The sequence below is a fragment of the Astatotilapia calliptera genome, chromosome 3 (genome assembly GCF_900246225.1).
Source record: "Astatotilapia calliptera chromosome 3, fAstCal1.2, whole genome shotgun sequence".
Taxonomy (NCBI): domain Eukaryota; kingdom Metazoa; phylum Chordata; class Actinopteri; order Cichliformes; family Cichlidae; genus Astatotilapia; species Astatotilapia calliptera.
The window spans coordinates 25798923-25820783 of record NC_039304.1 but is presented as its reverse complement, the minus strand read 5'-3'; the positions used below and the strand labels follow the sequence as shown (position 1 = coordinate 25820783).

Below are 21861 nucleotides of genomic sequence, written 5' to 3'. Positions count from 1 at the left end.
TTCCAGGAGACAGACAGGTACTCTAGGAGAGCTGGACAATGACAAAGAAAGTACTTAACCCATCAGCAGGACCGGTATCTGCTCCATTGTGCAAGGAGGAACAGGGTAAGTACTGCCAGAGCTACAAAATGACCTCCAGCAGGACACGCGTGTGAATGATTTTGATTGGTCAGAAACACGAGTTCATGAGGGTGGCCTGAGGGCTCTGTCTCCTCTTGCGGGCCCTGACCTCACTGCCGGTCAACGTGGAGTTCGATCTGCCACTCAGTACATTACGTTTTAGTCCATCTGAGGGTGCCAGGTTGCACCTCAGACTGTCCAGGAGCTCGGTGATGTCCTGGTCCAGATCTGGGAGAATCCTCCATGATACCAGCTGTCATCTCAGGAGCATTCCCTGAAATTGTCAGGGGTGCAAATAGGCATGTTGACCATACAAGCTACTGAGTACCCCTAATTACATTTAATAAGAATGGACTAAGCCTGCCTCGTTATTTATACACTTTGATTTTTTTGAGGTGTCTTTGAATTCAGCCCTCACAGTTTGGTTATTTAATTGCCACTAAACTTCTTGGCATCCTTTCAATTTCAAGACTTCCTTACTGCTTCCCTGTTCCTTTATTTTTTGGTTTGAGCAGCATATTCATATATATGAAGTTAAACCAACAAAGCACATGTAACAGGCCTGAAAGTTCAGGCAACTGTAAGATGGAGAGAGCACTTTGAAAAGTTTAAAAAGACCTACTCAGTAACATGACTGATTAAAAACACTCATAACTGATTTTGATTATTTTATTACAGAATTAGTTTCAAAAACAAAAAAAACAGTCAACCACCGGCTTGCTCATCGATACTCGTTCTGATACGATCGGCTGTAGTTCACGTGGAGTGTGCTGGAACGCCACAAAATGACTGACGTCAGCTGATTACTGGACATTTAAACAGGAGGCACGATCAGGCATGTTCTTCAATAACCTTAATAATTTATTCCAAATTTGCCGTCAATATCGTAAACAATGAACCATCGAAGAGCCAACAGACAAAATGTGTTCAAGTTTAACTGCAATTAATCTAAAAACAGAAACAAAATTACAGTTTCAGCAATCAGATGAGAAGATTAAGGCAAAGAAACGCATTAATACACTACACGCTGAAGAAAACGTTCTGAGAAATTAATTCAGTTCATTTATAGCTTTAAATAAAACAGCACTCCTGAAGTTTCAGTCACACAAACTTCTAGACTCAAAATACAACCATGTTAAGGCATCATGGCCTCTTTAAGACACCTACCTACAGGAGCTGACTTCAATTAACGGTTTAGACCTAAAAAAATAAATACTACTTTTTTGTTTGCTTTCCATTTGTAATACACCGTACAAGCACACAGGACTGGAGGTATACGAAGACGGGTGAGTCTTAGAGGTTGAGCGACCAGGTGAGGTAATAAATTAGGAAACGTTAGAAGATTAATTTGAAATTTACGAACTTCATGTTTAAGTTACGCAGGTAACAGTGGTTGGAGGTGAAAATGTTTAAGGTAGTGATGAGCGCAAGAAAAAAAAAGGGAAAACTGTATTTTCTGACCATGTTGATTATAGCTGGGATACATTTACATTCATTTCCACAGAGTGAATTAGTATATTTGGCTCATTTTCCCCATAAATAGATGAAAAAATGAGCAGGGGATGGAAATTAACTGCTTTAACTCATCCCCCCTTTGAGAACTACTACGGATGACCCTCGTTTCTCTTGTCTAAACTTAGTTTCTGTCATATTTCCTTCAGAACAAAATGACTGGGTGTGCATCAGAAGGTATGGGTAGCTTACTAGAGCTACCTCTGGAAAACCAAATGTGCATTAATCCGCAGCTGAAAATCGTTCCCAACAAAAAGATGCATTATTTACCACAGTTTTAGTAACATTTGCTAATAACTATAACTATGATATTTTAGGAAATGTATTTAAATATCTGGCCAATGTTTATTTTGCATTAACACTGAAAGTTTAAGTACGGTGCACAAATTTTAAGCTTATGAAACAAGAAATTTTGAACTAGTGGATGATGTGAATTTATACTAGTTAAAATACTTCAGCTCTGGCAAGGGGTTAATCAAAATTGCTGATTTCAAATTTCACATTTACGCTTCCTCCTCCTAACGTGTGCCATTAGAAGTGAATATCTGTGCATTTCCATCACAGCTTTTTTCAGGTGAGTAACACGAGGCATTTGAACGCACTGCCAGACTTAAAGTAGGGAACTGCTGGTGATTACTGAGAATAAAAGAAACACAGGAAGTCAGCACCCTGAAAAGAGGAACAGACGAGGCTAGCTAACGTGGCTGCTACAGTTTGTGCAGCATTCTGTTGCTTCGGTACGAGCAATGGTTGAAGACGACGAATATTCACGTAAAACTTGATCTATCATCTGCATTAACACACATGTGGTGACAACACGAAGCGAGGCTGTTACGTTAGTTTATGTAGTAAAAAAACAAACAAAAAAACCAAAAAAAATAACAACTAACTGTTGCACCATCTCGTCTTCTCACTGTACGGCACACGAGCCGCTGGGCAGGAAGTCCTGCACGTACACCGCCACAGCCTTTGTGAGGTAGGTCATGCTCCCGAAGCGTCCGCTGGGGGCGCTGTCATACAGCAGCCTGCATATTCCTGTGGACGGATCCCTCTCCAGGATGTGCTCCTCTGCACCAAGGTCCCTCTGCAGAACAATGGAAGAAGAACAACCTGCTTTAGCTGATGACAGGGATACGGACGCTGGAAGTTTAGAGCGACTGCTGACCTGGTCCTTGTCGAACATGTCGTTGGCCAGGTGGACGATCTTCTCCACGTGGATTATAGAGCCGATGCTCTGGATGTCCACGTCAGCCAACATGGTGAGGACCAAGATGGCCTCCACCAGCAGCTGTCGGTACTCGGGCTGAGGGACTCTGTTCAGGACAGTCTCCACATGGACAGAGAACTTTATCTCCCCTGGGGTCATCTGGTGGAAAGTTATAGTTTTTATTTTATGCGTAGTTTGTAAAATTATTTAGTTTTAAGGTTTTTCTGTTTAGTTTTTAAGTTTGGTTTCAGTTAGTTGGATAATTTCAGTTCTTTTTGTTTTTTATTTTATTTTTTATTACTGTAAAATATTGGATCAAATGTTTCGTTTTTATTCCTGGTTAACCAGGATGTTTTTTCACACCTAGTTTTAGTTTTGAATTTAATTTTAATGATCTTGGTGAGCAGATGAACAATAGATATGTCTGTAAAGAGAGTTTCTTTAAACTTTACAGATAAAAAAGGTGATTTTCTTGCATTTATGCATAGTTTAAAACCTCTAAATAGCTATCAATGGAACAAAAAATTACAACTTTAAATGATAAAATTGTAGAAACAATCTTAATTACTAGCAAATAACAGAACAGAGGTTTTTGCTTTTGGCTGTTTGACTGTGGCTGACCTGACCGACAACACTGCAGACTGATGAAAGTTTTACTTACATTTTGAGGGGGAAGTAAGCAGAAGAAGAGATAAGTAGGCTAACTACAATGAGACTCACATGTACAAGTAAAATGAACCAAAAATAAGCTAAAACTAAATATATTCAAACTTAAACAAGTGAAAAAATATTTCAACATATATTTTTGGTTTTCATAAGTGGTCACAATATACAGGAGCGATAACCCTGATGCAAATATACAAAGCACTAAATGCAGCTTCTCCTCACTTATTTTTATTATTAATACTATTTTTTTTTATGTTGTTTTAAGTTTATCATTCAAAGTTATAGTTTGTTTGTTTTGTTCTATTCACAGCTTTATGAAGGTTTTAAACTAAAGTGTAAATGCAAAAAAAAATATCACCTTTTTTAACTGTCGTTTCCAGATTTCAAGGGGATTCATTGTGCAACATCATTCAAATGTTTGCCGATCAAAGTATTAGTGTCTTAACAAAACGACACAATATATTACTCAGTATCGGTAAAAATCAGGATTAAATAGAGTCAAGGTTTTTCATGCAAAGTGTAGTAGCAGTAAAAAAAATGAAGGATTTTTAGGATTTTGATGTAATTTGGCAAAATACCCAACGTAGCATTTAAATGATAAGAAGACAGGTTTTAAAAAAAAAAAAAAATAGAAAATACTAAAGCAGTAAAATTTCTCTCTCAGTTTCATGTGAAGTGTGTAATCAGACATCACCTCTCTGGTGGTTGAAGATGGAAGAACAAAGCCCTCTATGGACAGACCGTGGCACTGCAAGAAGCACATCAGTATCACCACAACTACCACACAAGTCCAAGTGTGACAGAAACTTTTGGTTCATCTCGTCTTGTCACTTTACGTTAAAGATGTTTTAAATTTAACCACATGAAGGCTCACAACAGGAAACAATAATTATACGACAGGTTTAAAATGTGGAATGCAAATGTTTACCAGTTAATCCAAGAAGTGAATAACATTAAAAAACACACTCATGAGTAAATATGCATCTGAGTCATAACTCACCTTCTGCAGGATCTTCCAGACTTTCTGGTAAAAGCCGACGGGCACTCGGTTCAGCGCCCCGTCCAGACGCCTCCTACGCAGCCACTGGCCGTGTCTGGTATCCTTAGCAACCGGAATCTTGTCCGGGATGTCGAAGGATTCCATGGACGGCAGCCGGAACCTCTGAACAGATGGGAAGAGAAAAGTGGAGTCACTCGCTGTAACTGCGTCTATTCTGGAAGAACAGCGCCCTCTTCTTGTTTTGAGGCACAGTGACACCAGCTGACTGCTAATCCACATCTGATGCAGTGGCTCATGTTAGAGGGCCACTACAGGAAAACAGAAGAAAACAAACAAACAAAAACACTAAGTAAAAACAAAAAGCGGGAGAATAAGGCTAAACTTTACCCCAGACTCGATGCTTTCTACGTCCGGTGACTGCATGCCCTGAGAGGCAGAGAATAAAACATAAAAGAGGAGAAAGGAAAAAGAAAGCAAACAAACAAACAAACAAAAAAAAACTGACTTGAAAATAACTGAAGAATTAAGGATCGGTAAAAGCCAGCAAGCATGAATAAAACCAGGGCGTCAAGTGGGAGAAATTCTGTTAGAAAACCACGAATCACAGCACAGCTCCACCCAATCTGCATCATACTGTAACAGCTGGTTAAAGATCGGCGAGATCTTACTCACGAGACGGACCTGTGGGCTCCAAATATTTGAGGTTTTACAGAATCGACAACTGTGACATTTTCCTACAAAGCTTACTATAAATAATTCAGCTTAATTAACATAACTTTTCTTTTTCTTGTTTTAAATGGAGTAAAATTAAATTTACAGTCAACTCTGATTGGTCAGAGAAGCATTGGTTAATAATAATAATCACAATTATTGATTAATCAACAATAATTATTACTGATTAACAATTATTGGCAAATCAGTATCTGAAGCTGTGGTTAGCTGCTTAGATGATTACAATTGCAATGCAGTTTACTTGTTGAGCAGCCACACATTAGAGTGTTAATCACTCAAACCACCCTGAATGCTCAGTTATCAGACTTTAATGTCGTTATCACCGTCACCTTCAGGGTGGACGTCACAGATTGGTCGAGCTGAAAGGAAGAGAAGATCACAGATGGAGGCTTTAATTTAACTTCTGCCGAAACGTTTTCCATTCAGATTCCATGAGAGACGGGTCGAATCACCCACACCACCATCATTACCCCTCATAAGAGTGTGGCTGGTATCGTTTTCACCCTGTGAGTCTGATTTGGTTTTTAAGCATTACGGTAGGAATTGACTTGATCACACGGGGACAGAGGTTGCTAACTTTGTATCATAGTATAATTCCAGGTGTAGTTGAGCTCAAAGTAAAGGTTGAGTTTTAAGATGGGCGTGGCCTGATCAGAGTAAAGGATTCAATATAACAGACTCACACAGCTGTGAGCGATACAGCCACGGAAGTTCAGGTTTGTAGTCAACATGACGACAATGATAAAAACCAGCCAAGGTTTGATTCAGATTGATCAGAAACGACCTACAGCTCCACTTCATTTGAATGAAGTGTGAACTGAAAATTACAATTTCTAAATCTTCCTCACACTTTCTTTATCATCGTCACCTCAACTGAGTCGGTCAAAGACACGCTGCGGTCTGTCTGTAATAGACAAAAACACATTAAACAAAGGCCAGTTTTTAAATCTGCAACCCCAGCTTGCTCTTCCACAGCAAAGCCAAAAGCACATTCAAATCTTCCTCCTCAATACCCATGAAATCATCATCATCATCACGAGCAGAATTACAGCGGCTGCCTGAACCATCACAGCTTGTTGTTCCAGAGCTTTCAACTCTCTCTCACAGTCTTTATCCTCCGGGAGCGTTTATACAGTGTTTAAATCAACTTTAAATACAAATATATGGAGGGTCAGTGAATTTAGGGTAGTTGAGTGATATAATTCAGGCTAACATAATACAGCGACGTTGCAAATCTCATCTACAGATTAAGGATGAGAATTAATAGAAGTTTGTGATAAGGGTCATTCTGTGAGGTTAACACCTGCTGGTGGTTTAACAGATACACAAATAACGGCAGGAAGAAGTCACCCAAAATGGACACAATTATAGCAGGTGACTCAGGGGACCCGATCCACAGATCAATAGTTTGAATCATTTTATTACCAAAAAGTTCTGGTGTAACAAGTTTGCAGTACACACCCTCAGTTTTAAAGCATCTACATTAAGGAATAGTGATATCAAACTCATCTCCCCTCATGGGTTAACTGCAGCCCCATCTGAACTCATGCACAGCCCAACCACTGAAACCATTTCAAAGTCTATTTAAAGTTTATTTCTACTATGGGGTCCCCATTATTCATTTTTTGTTTTATGAGATGCTCTATAGTGGGAAATAAAAAAAAAAAAAATCTCTCTCTCTCGATACACACACACACACACACACACACACACACACACACACACACACACACACACACACACACACCTTATCTGATAGCCTATAAAGTTTACAGTTAAATGACTGATGTATTTTAGGTTATCTTAAGGAAAATAATGCATGTTCAAAAAATAAAATAACATTCATCAAGACTGGTGTCATTATGTGTACACTACAATTTAAGAATCATGGTAAAAAAAAATAATATAATTTTTGTCTAACCCAAAAAAACAAAACAAAATAGCCATAAGTTTCTTTTGACTTAAGGATGTTTTGTTAGCTACTCTCCAAAATGTTGACAAAACTCATCTAAAACCTTCATCATGATGAAGTCTGAGGAACGCAGCTGAAAGCTCTGGAGCAAATAAGCAGGCCTTGAGTTTTACAAATGAACAGCCTCCCTAATGATCGATCTGTTGATCTGATCGATCGGTGAGGTTTACACAGAAGGTGAATTAACAGCTACAGGTAAAAAAACAAAAATAAAACAACAACAACAAATGAACAGATGTCATCACTGTAATAGGTAATATTCTTTCATGTGATCATCACCTTAAGCGTGTCCATCATGGATAACCTGCGATCCACCTGCAACACAAGGACCAGGTCGTGAATGAACGACTGAGCTGTTCTAACAGACATAATGATTCAAATCGATCAATAGTCTCGATCTTAAAGCCGACAATTTCCCATCAACGAGCCACCGCTCTCCTTCAGCACATGCTTTCAGCTCTCTATGAATTACTTCATGTCCCACCAGCACCCTCTTCCAGGTGAATTAGCACCTCATTTAAATCATTAACATCACCTTGTTCAGATCCGTCAAAGACAACCTGTGCTCCAGCTGCAAAAACACAAAAGTCGAGTTTGCCAAAAAAGCTCAACAATTTCAAAATAAGAGCCTCTCCTGCCTCCATCTCCATCTCTGTTTAATGGGCTGCTGAGTTTACTCGTTTCATGACAGTCAAATGTTAAAGTTGACACAGTGTGTGTGTCTGAAGAAGCGCTTTAAGATGAGCTTCCTATGTGGAGCAAGGTAACTGTAACCTCACAGTCATGGCATCCTACCATTTTCATGTCGCTCTTCAGTTTGCTGATGCCGGCTCTCTCGCTTTTAGTGGCTCCCACATTCCCGAGATGATGGATCGAGATGGCAGGACTGACGCCGGCATCCATCTCCCGAACTGTGTGGAGGGTTGAGGAAGAAGAAACAAACAGCACAGGCACAGAGAGAAAATAAATGGGAGTAAAGGTCAAACGGTGAACGTGTGGATTTTTGTTTAAAATCAAGTCTGGGAAAACAGATTAGGACAATGATATCAATAACAAGAATAAACAATCTAGAGAGGTCTTCTCTAGCAGTTAGTGGAACGTCATGCGTGCAATGTTACAGTTTCTCTGTGGAAATATGAGGCCTGTCAGTGGCTTACTTATTAAAAACTGTTGCCCACCCTTCTTCCACAGCATATTGAAACAGATTACTTTGGCTACACTCTTGTCAAAAGATTTCTCTTTTCATGTGACGACTGCCCCACCCAATCAGAAAGCTTCACCGTCATTGCAAATGAAGCAGCAGTGACTGCGTCAGAGTTGCAGCATATGACTGGTTCTCGTGTTACATGAGGTAAGAGGTCTCACCACTGCGCTCCACTCCAAACTCCTTCCCGCTGAGGATGTGATGGAGCAAGTTCTTCAGTTCAGACGGACTCAGACTCATCAGGGTCTCTGTGGCCTCCTCTCCTGTTTTCACAAACGCAAAGACAAACATGACACCTGAAGCCCGTACTATGAAGAAAGATTACTGTGGAGCTTTAAGTCAGAGTTTCTCTTCCCATGAAACAGACTCTTATCTGGCTAAATCACCATGGTAACTTATGCTGAACACATAACTTGGTTAATACATTACAACAAAAACCTTGAAGATAAAGTTTACAAGAGTGAAAGAAGAGTTCATTAAGATTTCATTTCCCACACATTTCTTTTCTTAGCCTTACATCAAGCCAAAGAGGCCAAAGAAACTATTTGGAGGGAAAGCCAAGGAAAACATTTTACGATTGGAGGCAATATTTCACATTTAACTCGCATCAACAAATTAATCAGTTTAATAAGATCTGTGACTGTGTTTACAGAATGTTGATGATGCACTGCTTGGATACGTTTGGGGTGTTTTGTTGTATATATGTGCTTTTATGTCCCGGGGCTACAGTTGTAAATTAGCAGTTCTGTTAAAAGCCAACACGTAGTTCATCCTTGTTCAATTTACAAATACATGGTTTGTAACATTTAGGCTGAATGTGATCTTTGGTTTGTTACTCCACTATAGGCATAAAGTCACAATGAGAGACATGGATTTTTAGTAACAAACTTGAGTAATTTACTTCTTAAAGCCCAGCTTTAAACCACCTTCCCGTCTTACCTGAGCAGCCGAGTGACTGAGCCAGCTCGGTGGCCATCACCTGGATGATGAGACCGATTCTCAGCCTGAACATCTCGCTGAACAGCCCGGGCTGAGTCCTGATGCTCATAGCCAGGTACACCATGATCTCCTGGTGGAAAGACATTTAAAGGATGAAGGACAGAGAGAGGAGAAGGTTTTAAACACATGATTGTGGAGGAGGTGACTCACCTGTGTGAGAATGGCAACACTGATGTTGTTTTCACTGGCCTCGTCGATAAGATTCGCCAGCTGGTCCGGCGGTATCGGAGCCGTGATGGTTTTCTCTCTCGGCTCAGGAGGGAGTCCGATCGTCAGGTGCTTCTGGTGGGCCAGCAAATCAGAGCAGGCCTACCGAGAGAGACCACAACCAATTAGGAAAGAGCAGGAAAAGTTAAGGGCTTGCTGGTGGGAGATCTAATGCAGCATGGAGTCAACTGATAGCAGAGGGTTGGCATTTCAGAGGTATTTCACTCCAACTTCAGGAGCTTTTCTTTAAACCTTCTTAGAAGTTTTTAATTTAACCACAAACTGTGGTCAACTCATTTCAAGCTTTTCGGACTCTGTGACTCGCTGCATGTGAAGGTAAGAGATGAATGACTGAAGATTTAAAGGCACACGTAGAGTTCAAATCTGTGCCAATAATGAACAATGAACCCACCAGTTGTTCATATAGATTTTAGTTTTACATTATTTTTTACTTTACTTAAAACTGTAGCTTCAGGACTTTTTTCATAATCATGGCTAAAACAGAAGATTCACTAGTAACGTCACACCTGACCACACAGCTTCTGTACGCTGCCCTGTTATCTATAGCTGCACCGTACCGAGTCGAGCTCCTCCACCTTCTTCCTCAGCATGCCAGAGATCATCCTGATGAGACCCCAGTGTTTCAGTTCACCTGCCTTCTCATAAAGATCAGTCAGCAGAGACCTCACAGTGGAGCCTTTACCATGCACACCCGTGTCCCAGTCCATACCCCTGACAAAGGAAAGACAGCAAGGGCTTTTCATTCTTTTCAACGCCGTTTTGACATGTCACAGCAGCACAGTCTGAATCAGGAGCGCTTAATGACTCAACTGTGGAGTCAAGTTCAGATACTTCTTCCAGATCCTGAGACTCACACTGATGAGCTAGCTTGATTGGTTGACTGTTTGCATGATGCAGCACAAAATAAGCCAGCCAAAGACGCAGCCGTACACAGAAACAAGCCAGCCAAGCAACAACAAGACTTCACTGTCTGTAAATATCTGTCAAAACTATGACTAAAAATTATTTATTAAACAGTTTTTTTATGTGTAAAACACAAAGAAAACAAAAAGTAAACAAACTGCACTATTTTGCTTCCACGTCAAGGCGGCGACCTCCGCTCAGCACAGCTAAAAATACAGAGCGCTACAAGTTGGCCAGTCAGCCGATGACCTTTAGACTTTAGTTCGTTGTTTCTTGTAAATCTTTAGAGTCTTCCAATGAGCTGTAAGTGAGCGTGTCACCATTACTAAATCACAATCATTCAAAAGGAAAAAATGTAAATGTTGGGCTTTAACCTGGTTTTTCACATTTACGAGGAGATATTGAAATAGACAGTTTTGTTTTAATCCTTCTATTCTGTAAACATCCATCAACTGCTGGGCTGCCGGTGTCTGGGAATACACGCTTCCCTAGCAACCAGTGGTTGCCGGGGGTAGCTGACGAGTCTCTAGGCTTTTGTGACTGAGGCTTTAATATTTTAATACCAAAATTAAGTTTGCTGCAGTTCCTGCTTTTTCGCATCACCTTCGTTGTGTTTCATATCTGTTTTAATAAAAATCATGGTGATGTCAAACACACCCAGCCTCATGTTTCTCACTTGTCTTTGTAGAGGATGTAAAGTATATCAGCCTGGTCCTGCAGAGACTGTGTGTCTTTCAGCAGCTGGGCCAAAGCGTTGTAGTCGATGGCTCCGCTGGCATCTCTGGGAATGCCACTCTGTGTTGTGACCCCTGCCTCAGGACCCTGGAGTGAAAACACAGAGAGACCGAGGAGTCTGCAAGTGAGCAAAGAGCTGACATCAGAGGAGAGAAAAGAAAGAAAGGAAGAAGAACCTGAACGTCTGGTGATGCAGGAGAGTCTGTAAGATTCAGGTTGAGCGTCGGCTGAGGAGAACGAAACAATTTGCTCGGCAGGTACATGTTGACATCTGAGGGGGAAAAATAGAAAACAACGTTTTATTATTAAATTTGTGATTTAGTCGAGTTTGTCAGTCGGAGACGAAGCGCCGACTCACTTTGTATGTTGAGGTCCTGAGCTTTGTTCATCAGAGTCACCATCTCTTTGGTTTTGGTGGCCGCAGCCTTGAATCTGCTGAGACCTCCCACCGGACGCTTGGGCTTCTTGGGGGCAGAGTGGGCCAACAGGTGGTCAAGGTACTGCGCGAGGTCGTCATCCTCTGTAGGGAGGGACCAAGAGAACAAAACAAAGCGATGAAGGAGGGTGGGATGAGGAGAAGAACAGAAATGTGGAGAGGGAAAGGAGGAAAAATGAACACGCAGAAAGAGATCATTTACTCACCGCTCTTTTTTGTACAGACAAGTGTTAAAACTGAGTTTCCTTCTAAACTTCATAAAGTACTAAAAAGAAATAAGATCTGAAAACCATTTTTCATTTTATGCTAATTTATAAACTTTGAACTTGCAGCTTTTAAAGGGTTTGCTCACTCAAATCTCACAAAAACAAAACTTATTATTGAGTATCTGAGAAAAAAAGATCTTCGTTCATTTCAGGTGGTTTACAACAAAATTAATATTGCTTTACAGAAATTTCTGTTTTTCCGAGGAACAAATTGCAAATATTCATAAACACCATTAAACGTGACAATTGTGTGTAATAATTATAATGGCTTTTGTGGGTGAGGCTTTGGGGTGAACTGACCCTTTAAACTGAAGACTTTATTGGTCACAGCCATGCTAGCAAATTGTGATGCATTTAGGGACCAACGGGCTGTCTGTAAACAGGCGTTTAAGGCAAATCTAACCAGCTGTGCGTGAACACAAACAACACAACCAGAAACTGAGAATGTTTTCATTCTTCCACTCGTGTTAAGATTTTGAGGCGTTTTAAATGCACCACAGTCAAAAATACACTTTTATTTTTTAAAGAGGACCCATTATCTTTATTTCCATATTGTCATTTTTCAATCATGGACTCTCTACAGCAGCAGTTCTGAAGCAAGTCATTTTAGCTCCTTCCTAACTTTCGTCTGATTGGCTGCAACGCTTAAACCAAGCGTGGGGAACTCCAGGCCTCAAGGGCCGGTGTCCTGCAGGTTTTAGATCTCATCCTGGGTCAGCACACCTGAATCAAATGATTAGTTCATTACTAGGCATCTGGAGAACTTCAAGACATGTTGAGGAGGTCATTTAGCCATTTAAATCAGCTGCTTTGGATCAAGGACACATCTAAAACCTGCAGGACCCAGGAAGATCCCATCTGCCAGTGGGCGGAGCTTCTGTGCTGTAATTCCCATATAAGTATATATTTTTATTTTATTTTCTCACTTAATGCATAGCCAAGCAGAGCAGAAAAATAAAGAAAAACTGCCTGAAAATGCTTTGTTTTAAATATTTTTAAAGTTTTAAATTGAGTGTTCAGATTGAACTCTGGCTTGAAAGGATCATTAAATCTGAGCGTCTTTTTTTCTCGTTGACTGCAAATGATTTTACAATTTTATTGTTTTACAAGCATTAATATCCGGTTCTAAAACAGAGCTAATGATTTTACTTGAGGATTTATACTAAATCTGAATATAGAGTACAGTTAAATCTGGTTTTTATTTTCCCTCTTTCAAACCAATAAACACCAGTTATCGACTCACACTGAGCCATTAGATCCTCCTCTGTCCCAATGATAGACACAGGAGGATAGGCTTTCTTTCCAGCCTTCAAAAAGGCTAAACTTTACTGATATAGTAGCTTTTACCCCGCATGCATACATTCATTTATTCAGTGCTTTTACTCGACTACTGTTCAGCACTACTTTCATATTTGCCCTTCCTTTGTAACATTGCATTTATCCATGTCTGTGATTGGTCAGACGATCATTAAAGAACTTGGCAGCAATGTTTAAAAAGTGCAGTAAAAGAAAAACAAAACATTTTAATTACTTGTATATTTGCAGACCTCATTACCAAGCTTTCCTGTGTTAAATATGAGCATCAACAAACTGACTGTACATCAAGTATATGACATAAAATAAGGAAAAGCATTAGAGGTCCACTTTACGGTCCATTACAATTCAAGTTTTGAGTTATTTTATGTAATAATTTAGAGCAAAAGAAGAAAAATATTCCAAGTTGCCCAACAAGGCACCCAAAGCCCCGAGTGGAAGAACTCTGATACACAGGGATGATGGGTGATGATGATAGGATGAAACAGGAAGTGTTGATTAATGAAGTCATGGGTATTTGATTTTAGATTTCACAATGAGATGGCATGAGGGGAAAAAAGAAATAAAATGTAGATGCACAGATGCAACTCAAAAATCAGCCAATGTTAAAACTGTCAACTTAAAGAAACTGTAAGTCCGCTAACAGCTGCTGGGGTCTGTGACTGTGTGAGTATTTTCAGGAATGATCAAACCAACCCAGGAAAAGAAAAATGAGCTGTCAGTGTGAGCTCCGGCTTTAAAAACGTGAATCCTGGTGTCACCATTCCTTCTCCACCCTCCATCCACGCTGTGTTTTTCTTACCAGCATCATAATGCAACTCATGCACGTATCCATCGCCGTAACGCTCATCATCATCACCATCATACTCTTCGTCGTGGCGGCCCATGCTGCCAGAAGCCTTACCGTCCAGGAAGCTGAGGTGAGCACAACAGGAAGTGGTCAGGAACTCCGACAGCTTCCCCGTCTGGATCCTAAAGACGAAGAACAGAAGAGGAGGGGATGATTATGAGAACTGGGAAACATTAATAAGCAGTTTGATGCATTTTAATGACAAATCTTGGCAATTAATCAATAAAAGAGGATTTTAAATTGTCTCTACAGTGCAGGAAAAACTAATAAAGTCTTTAATTGGACACGCAAAGAAAGACAAAATAAATAAAACAAAACAGAACTTATTACAAGTTGTCAGATGTAAGAATTCAAATTTAATGCAAAAAAGAAATTGACCTTGCTCCTCCGTAATATCCGTCCTGTAATTTCTTGAGTGTTGCCAGAACTGCAGGGTCCAGGTCTGAGTGATCTTCAGCTGAAGCACAAACATAAGATGAAAACATGCAAGCACAGAAAATGTAAAAACAGAAAATACTTTTTTTTTTTCAATATTTAAAGATTTCCTTTCAAACTCTCTCTACCATTAATAATGCAGGTGCTTCATTTAATAAATAAGATGTATTTGGACATTTAGCAGAAAAGGTCTTCTCACTCACTCAGCATCGTCTGTGAAATGGGAAAAGTGACAGTCGGTCTTCCCGTCATCCTCCATCTGCATGAGAGGTAGGCGATTTCTGTCCTCAGCATCTCCACGATCATTTTATTATCCAGAGCCAAATAGAACTGCTGATGGTCAATGAACTGAAACAGAGGAAAATATGTTTACTTAAGTTTATTTAAGTCACCAGATTTCCCTTCACCAGAAGGGAATTTGGGTGGTCTGCAAATCTCATTTTATCATCAATCTCATTTCTCATTTTGACACAGATTTTATTCACAGTATATGATCAAAAAGAACAACAATGGTGTGTAAATGTCTGGGAGCTGCTGGACTTTTGGGAGAGGAATACTGTCCCCATGTTTTGGCACAGATGGTTTCGCCTTCCCTGATGGAGCTTTAACCTGCACGTGTGGATGACACAGTGAAGATGAAGGACCTCCAGTATTGACTGTTGGCCTTTGTCTGCTGCACAGAGATCTCTCCAGATTACCTGAATTCTTTTAGGATATTCAGTACTGAAGATGATAAGACATTCAAAGCCTTCATAATTTAATGGCGGGAAACATTACAAATGTGGAACAGCTTCAGTAGACAGTGATGAACTTCTGCACATCTTTGCCTCTCTAAGACGCTCTTTTTAAACCCACTCATGTTACTAACTTGTGGCCAATGAACCTCATTAGTTGCAAAATGTTCCTCCAGCTGTTTCTTTTCACTTTTCCAGCCTTGTGTCGCTCCTATAAGCTTTTTTTGCACTGTGAACAAGCCAATATTATTCATGAGACAGTAAAACAGTCTGATCCAATATGGTGTCCTACGGTGGCCGGGTGCACCCAGGACAGGCTGCCAGACTGTCTCAGGACATTCACACCTATGGACATCGTTAATTAATCTAACCCCACTAACTGCATGTCTGTGGACTGTGGGAGGAAGTCGGAATACCTGGAGAGAGAACGGGGGACAGGCTCCAACCAGATGGTGGATTCAAACCCAGGACCTTCATGCGTGCCACCATTAAAATAAAAAGTGAGCTGCGTGTTATTCTGATGTTTTCTGTAGTTTTTTCTAACCTGAGGTGTGAATGTGAACATGGTGTTCCTGATGATGTAGAACTTGGAGGTTCCCAGCACTCCTATCCTCCTGTAGGGGCGTCCTGTCAGCCCCAGCCTCGGGTTACGACCTGAAACAAAAAAAAAAAAATAAGCAGTTAAACTTTTGATTTCATGAACCCCCCCCTGATAAAAATCTACGCTCTACTCTTTGGCTTTTTTTGTGTCCTTCAGATATGATGTTTTGTGAAGTTAGTCAGTCTCATCTAATTTAGGAAGTACCGTCATAACTTTACTGCAGACGCTGCTGGACTAAAAAGCATCTACCCTGAACAGCAAACACTTCCATCCCAGACAAAATAATGCTGAATTTGCATTAATTTGATTTAAAAGATTCAAATAGTCAAGAAAAATCCCGGGTTCAGATCACAGACAGTCTATGAACGATAAATGTCGTCATCGTGACATCACCCGCTGGTTTGTGATTAACTTTGAAGCCTTGAGCTCAGCGTTTTGGCCGCCAACATCGTTTTTTGTTGTTGGTGGTTTTTAAATCATAAGCGATAAGCAGGCAATGCCTCACATTCACACGGTAACGACGGCTCAATCATAAGGTATGCTTGTCCTAAAGTATCTCTCTCTTTTTTTAATGGTTTATTTGACTGTAAAACGGACCATTATGTATAAAACTAACATGTTGTAAAAGAAAAAAAAAATCATGTGACTAAGACTATAATATTATCATTATCATAAGTGTTTACTGAGGTCATGAATCTGTAGCAGGCTCTAGTCCATAACATTTGTGCCTGATGCATAAAATCTTGATGGGACAGATCAGGCTACAGCAGGGCGTTTGTACCAAGTCTGGCGTAGATATGGCTGAGGACTCTGGAGGGCTGCACGTGGATGGGGTGGATGTCCGCCACCGTCTCCACCTCTATCCCTTGCTTAAACAGCAGCTCTTTGATCTCCTCCGTCTCGGCCAGAATCGACACTGAAGGGGGAGAGACGCACATGAAACCATACAGATCACTGACATCACTCACATCTACTGCCCAGCCTGCATATTGAATTATCCTTGGGCAAAATGTGAGTGTGTGATGAGGTGGTTAAAAGAACTTAAGTAGTCCATTTAAAATAATTAACACTAATCTGGAGCTCAAAACGTCGTACTGGGACCTGGGCGGTTAACTCACCCTGTACGACCACGTCAGGCTTGGGGATGGTGGAGAAATGCCGGTTAAGAGGGTCAATTTCTCCAGGCGCCAGAAAACCCTGAAAAAAAAAACCCACCAAGTTTTCTTCGACTCTTACGGTATAACTTTGTTATTAACACTTATCTGAGCTGCAGAGCTACAGCTGGTCATTTGTTTATGTAGCAGCTCACCTCAGCTAACAGGTTTCCCAGGATGTACAGACTCTGCCCCCACCTCAGGGGTAATTTTCCCATCGGGATCCTCTCCACGGTGTGAGGGTTTATGTACTCCTCCTCCACCTGTTTGAATAAGCAAAAACGAGACAGGATAAAGACGTTTGAAAGGTCTGAACGAGTTTAAATATGGGGCATTAAAAGTCAGAGGTCATGAGGTCGTTTCTCCTCATTTATCGTTTTAATGGGCACGGGCGTATTGCATTTAAGAAAACACTTAAATCACTTCTGCTGTGAGTAAAGAGAAGCAGATTACAGTTTCTGTTTTTTTCTACAGAGGAACTAAAACACCTGAAGATGAGAACAGAGAACAGGTTGAAACAAGTGGACTTGAAACTGAGGCTACCCTCCACACTTACATGGATATTCCCACTTTTTGTATTTGTGTTAAAGACCCCGAGTCAAGATTGTGGCAAACTGACGTGTGACACAACGGCCTCGGTGCTGACAGCTGTGTACATGTAATCAGCATATGATCAATATCACAAAGGGTGTGTAACAATAAATGTACATATACGAGGAAACACTGGAAGGACTTCCTGAGGGCTTGATGCCAGTATAACCAGTACATCTATGTGACAACATCATTTACAAGCCAATCAGGAAAGCATTTGCGACCACATAATTCCAAAGCTACTAAGAGCTGACAAAGTTAGACACAGTTTATTGTTAGCTTAAATAACAACCAGTGTTTAAAGATGAACAGCCTTCAGGTTGTCAGTGATGAAAACTTCATTTAATGCAAACTGTTTTAAGCCTGCAGAAATAATAAACTGGCAACTGAATAGTATCTCTATGTTTTCAATCTGAAAAGCCTGTCTGGATGCTCCCGAGATATTGCATTAACAAACATGAGTCCATGTTGCCCATCTGCCTGGCAGGGTGAAGACAATACCCCATCGGCCTTTTACGGCTGCAGGGTCAAAACTAAGAATCTTGTAGCTCACACATTAAAATGAGTTAAAATCAGCTTCTAAATCATCAAGATGTCTGACCTTGTCTGCGGGGACGCTGTAGAGCTCCGGCAGCAGTCGTACCCCATCCTTCTGTTTGATCAGGATTCCCTCCAGAGCCTCCTGGTACTCCTGCACCTGGATCACATCAAAACACTTCCTTTGTTAATAAAGGAGGTAAATACCGTCAAACACTGATGCACACACACAGGCAGAGTCTCTGAGATTTAAATTACCTGTTCAGGGCTGTTGATAAAGATGCCATCCAGTATGAGGTAGGTCCAGAACAGAGGCCACTCGCACTCGATGTTCTCAAACAGCTTCAGCTCTGCGGACTCGTAATACAGTCTGTTTGGATCCTTTATGGAGACAGTACAAACCTTCAGCTGCAGTACTTGCAAAATCAGATCCAGATCTGACTTCTTTCCTCTGTGAGAGTCAAACTGTCTCAAAAATCTGAGTTTCTCAACATGAACCCGATACTTAAACAGAGATCCTAAATATGTCCACTTCTCTCAGGAACTGTTTGCAGGCTGTAACCATGTGAGTGAACTTTTATGATCATGCACAACAAACATACATATAAGTAAGATTAGGGCTGTGCGATATGACCAAAATCTCATATCCCCATACAAGACATCTAACGATATAAATCACAAACATTTAACATTTTCTGTAAATTCTGTGAATCTCGGGCAGCTCGCCTCGTGTGACGTGTTTCCAGCTGCGTGTCGCGTACCTGGAGTCGAGTGTTTTAACCGATGCATGAAACAATACATTTTTAGTCATAAGTTGTAATGGACGCAGTTTTCTTTGTGAGTATTTATTACACGGCGTGCTGCGGGGAAAAGCCTGTTCTAACATTTGAGTTTAAGGTTTATTTTTTAGCACCTGACGGCTCTTTTTTGCTTCTCATCCGTAAATACTCTGCATCCTCTTTTACGTGATTCAGTTTATTTTGAAAAGTCTCAACAGGATCTTGAGCTTTATTGTGAAAGGTTTATGTGGAAAATAAACAAGCGGACACGCGATGGTTTTGCTTGATGCTAACAACAACGCATAAAAACAGGCGCTTGTCCGTCCGTAGTGTGGTTATATTAAATATAAGAGAAAGAGAGAACTTTAAGAAATTAATATAGCCACTACAGTGTCCATCAAAACCATGAAAAAAAATGTTGCCGTAAACAGTTTATTTTGCAACACCACAAAACAAACGATAGCGTATAGATGTTTTTATATCGTCATCCGATATATATCGTTATATCGAACAGCCCTAAGTAAGATTAAGAAGATTAATATAGAAAATTGTATAAAGTAAGAGTGTCTTGGGTCTTTTGTACTTTTGTTCCTTTCCTTAAAAAAAATAAATAAATAAATAAATAAATGTATGATGCCAGTGCTTCCCTGTCTCTACTTCCCTGACAAATCCATGTCTGTTCCCCTGTATCCCCCTGAAATCTATACCCATGCAAGGAATTTCACTTTGTCCTGTCACAAATGTTTGAGTTTTTCCATAACTTCATCTTTGGTTTGGATTTTTCTCCTCAGATTCCAAACCAAATCTGAGGAAAAATGACCCCGACAGATATTAAAGAGTAACACTCACAGATGATTCAGTGCTACAAGATAATCTGTAAAGCTGCAGACATTTGACACACTCCTTTAACCAAACATGCTCTTTTCACAATCCCATATGTAACAACAAAGCAGCACAAGCCTGGTGTTCGCCTCAGACGTGCCACCAAGCTTCATAACAGTGAACAGAGTTTAAGCCACAAAGTTTGACCACATTAATAAAGCAACAAACAGATCAAACAGCTGTGCATTTACTGACTGCAGGAGACAAAACAGAAAAAAATGCTACATAGATTCAGTCGAATGTTTTTTCTTCTTCTAATCCAAACAAATAGATATAAATAGATTATCCGACAGGACGAATTAGAGGGAGCATTGACCTTTACAGGTTGTTTACCTCTTTGGGGGTTCTGTGTCCATCTCTGAGAAACCTGCAGCAACCGTATCGACCCTGAACAGAGACAGAGGAAATCAGCACCTCAAACATGCCGCAGCATAAATACACGAGGCATATTCTTATAAAACAAGCTCAATTTTAGCTACAAGTTGTTTCTTTTAAGCTGGTTGGATTTGAAAACTACTTTTTGCCCAGTCTAACCTTCCTCTGTGTCCTGGCTTATGACCCAAACTTTCATTTACTGCTAAAACAACCAGCTGATTCAGAAATCACACATAATCAAAAAAAGTCCAGTACTTTTTTTTTAAAGTGTCTTCTTTAAATGTGACAGACTGTTTGAATGAAGTCCACAGAAAATCAAACAACACATCCAGCCATATGAACGTTTTCCTGCTTTCTTGTTGCCGTTTTCTTCTTTTGGGAAACTTACATTAAATCAATGTTCTGCACAAATCAGCCAAAGTTTAGAAAATAAATTGTCCTTGATATACCGAAAATTATAACTTGAGCCCTAAACTTCTGCCACGTTGACCCTGCCTCTGTGAACTTGTCTGCACCTGCAGTTTGGAGATGATCTCCTCCTTGGTCGCGTTGACTATACTTATGTCCTCAACTGCAAAAGCGGGGTACGAGATGATGGCCAGCACTCCGGCATCCACTTCTTTAGAGATGGACGCTCTGGGTAACATGGACGTCAGGATGGACTGATGGGAATACAGACATATATTAAAATCAAAGGAAGCCGATGAGCTTCCTATCCTGATATTTAACTGTGTGCACGTACCTGGCACTGCTGTATGTCATCAGCCAGAGCGTGGACCAAAGAGCCCGGTCCTCCCTTTGCTCCAAACAGGTTGAGTTCATCCAGCGCCTCCAGAGCTGCCTGAAGGACACAAAGCAAACACACTCATTAATAACAGTCAATGAAAAGAGGGCAACTGTCCACTACTCAAGTCTGACTACATTCAAACACTCTTTTACTTCCCAAAAACAAACAACAAGGCACCGCTGACAGTTTAGAGGCTTACAGTTATTTCTGCTGTTTATCAGGCGCTACAATAAAGCTTTAAAACCAAATCTGGAGTTTGGTTATCAATCCAGATAACATGTAAATAGGTTATACCGTGATATGACTGAAGTATTTCTAAAAAAATCTAAAACTCTGGTTGTAAATAAAGACTAAATGCTAAATACCAGCAAAGTCTGGAGGCTCAGTGAAGTCAGGCTCCATCTGCTACCAGGTGACTGTAGCTGCACAGCTATTGTTAGGGTAATACAAACTAATTAGCACAGAGATGATGGAGGATAAGGGTTAAATTGCAAAAACATCAGACAAAAGAGCATTTGGGACCCACAACACGAGGTTAGTCTGATGTGCGGCTGTGTGAAGCCATCAAATATTACGTTTTAGCTCAAAGAAATGAGAACAGTGCAAATAAAGCGCTGCAGAGGCTTTGCTACTGCAGATTCACTAGGAAAAATAGAGGATTAAAACACAGTTTGTGGATAAATACACTCTGGTTTGGTAAACAGCAGCTTATTTGCACTGGAAATGTGAGGCACTTATTTACATTTTTAAAATTATGGGTCAATTTAAACTGGAGATGGACCGATCCGATATTACGTATCGGACCTAAATTGCTGGATCGGATATTGGAGAGAAATAAAAAA

At 40.4% G+C, this 21861-nt stretch overlaps 1 protein-coding gene across 13 annotated transcripts in view; it reads right to left on the bottom strand.

Moving 5' to 3' along the window:
* Nucleotides 1-960: 960 nt before the first annotated feature.
* The window catches only part of phka1a (phosphorylase kinase, alpha 1a (muscle)), a 32366-nt gene continuing 11465 nt past the window's right edge, over nt 961-21861 (bottom strand). Inside the window, exons 7-35 of one of the 13 annotated variants that reach the window (XM_026162594.1) lie at nt 20975-21073; nt 20748-20894; nt 20191-20244; nt 18455-18577; nt 18261-18356; nt 17224-17331; nt 17033-17111; nt 16696-16830; nt 15858-15967; nt 14783-14927; nt 14523-14601; nt 14097-14266; nt 11637-11798; nt 11455-11549; nt 11220-11365; nt 10198-10351; nt 9563-9721; nt 9353-9482; nt 8575-8676; nt 8005-8120; nt 7745-7780; nt 7489-7524; nt 6106-6201; nt 5567-5596; nt 4893-4931; nt 4506-4667; nt 4200-4253; nt 2798-2998; nt 961-2716 (exon numbers count right to left, since the gene is read on the bottom strand). In XM_026162594.1, the coding sequence (XP_026018379.1) occupies nt 2543-2716; nt 2798-2998; nt 4200-4253; nt 4506-4667; nt 4893-4931; nt 5567-5596; nt 6106-6201; nt 7489-7524; nt 7745-7780; nt 8005-8120; nt 8575-8676; nt 9353-9482; nt 9563-9721; nt 10198-10351; nt 11220-11365; nt 11455-11549; nt 11637-11798; nt 14097-14266; nt 14523-14601; nt 14783-14927; nt 15858-15967; nt 16696-16830; nt 17033-17111; nt 17224-17331; nt 18261-18356; nt 18455-18577; nt 20191-20244; nt 20748-20894; nt 20975-21073 (3237 nt within the window). In that variant the 3' untranslated portion in view covers nt 961-2542. The remainder of the gene's footprint in view (nt 2717-2797; nt 2999-4199; nt 4254-4505; nt 4668-4892; nt 4932-5566; nt 5597-6105; nt 6202-7488; nt 7525-7744; nt 7781-8004; nt 8121-8574; nt 8677-9352; nt 9483-9562; nt 9722-10197; nt 10352-11219; nt 11366-11454; nt 11550-11636; nt 11799-14096; nt 14267-14522; nt 14602-14782; nt 14928-15857; nt 15968-16695; nt 16831-17032; nt 17112-17223; nt 17332-18260; nt 18357-18454; nt 18578-20190; nt 20245-20747; nt 20895-20974; nt 21074-21861) is intronic. The other 12 variants (XM_026162593.1, XM_026162581.1, XM_026162582.1 and 9 more) reach the window with 12 other exon arrangements.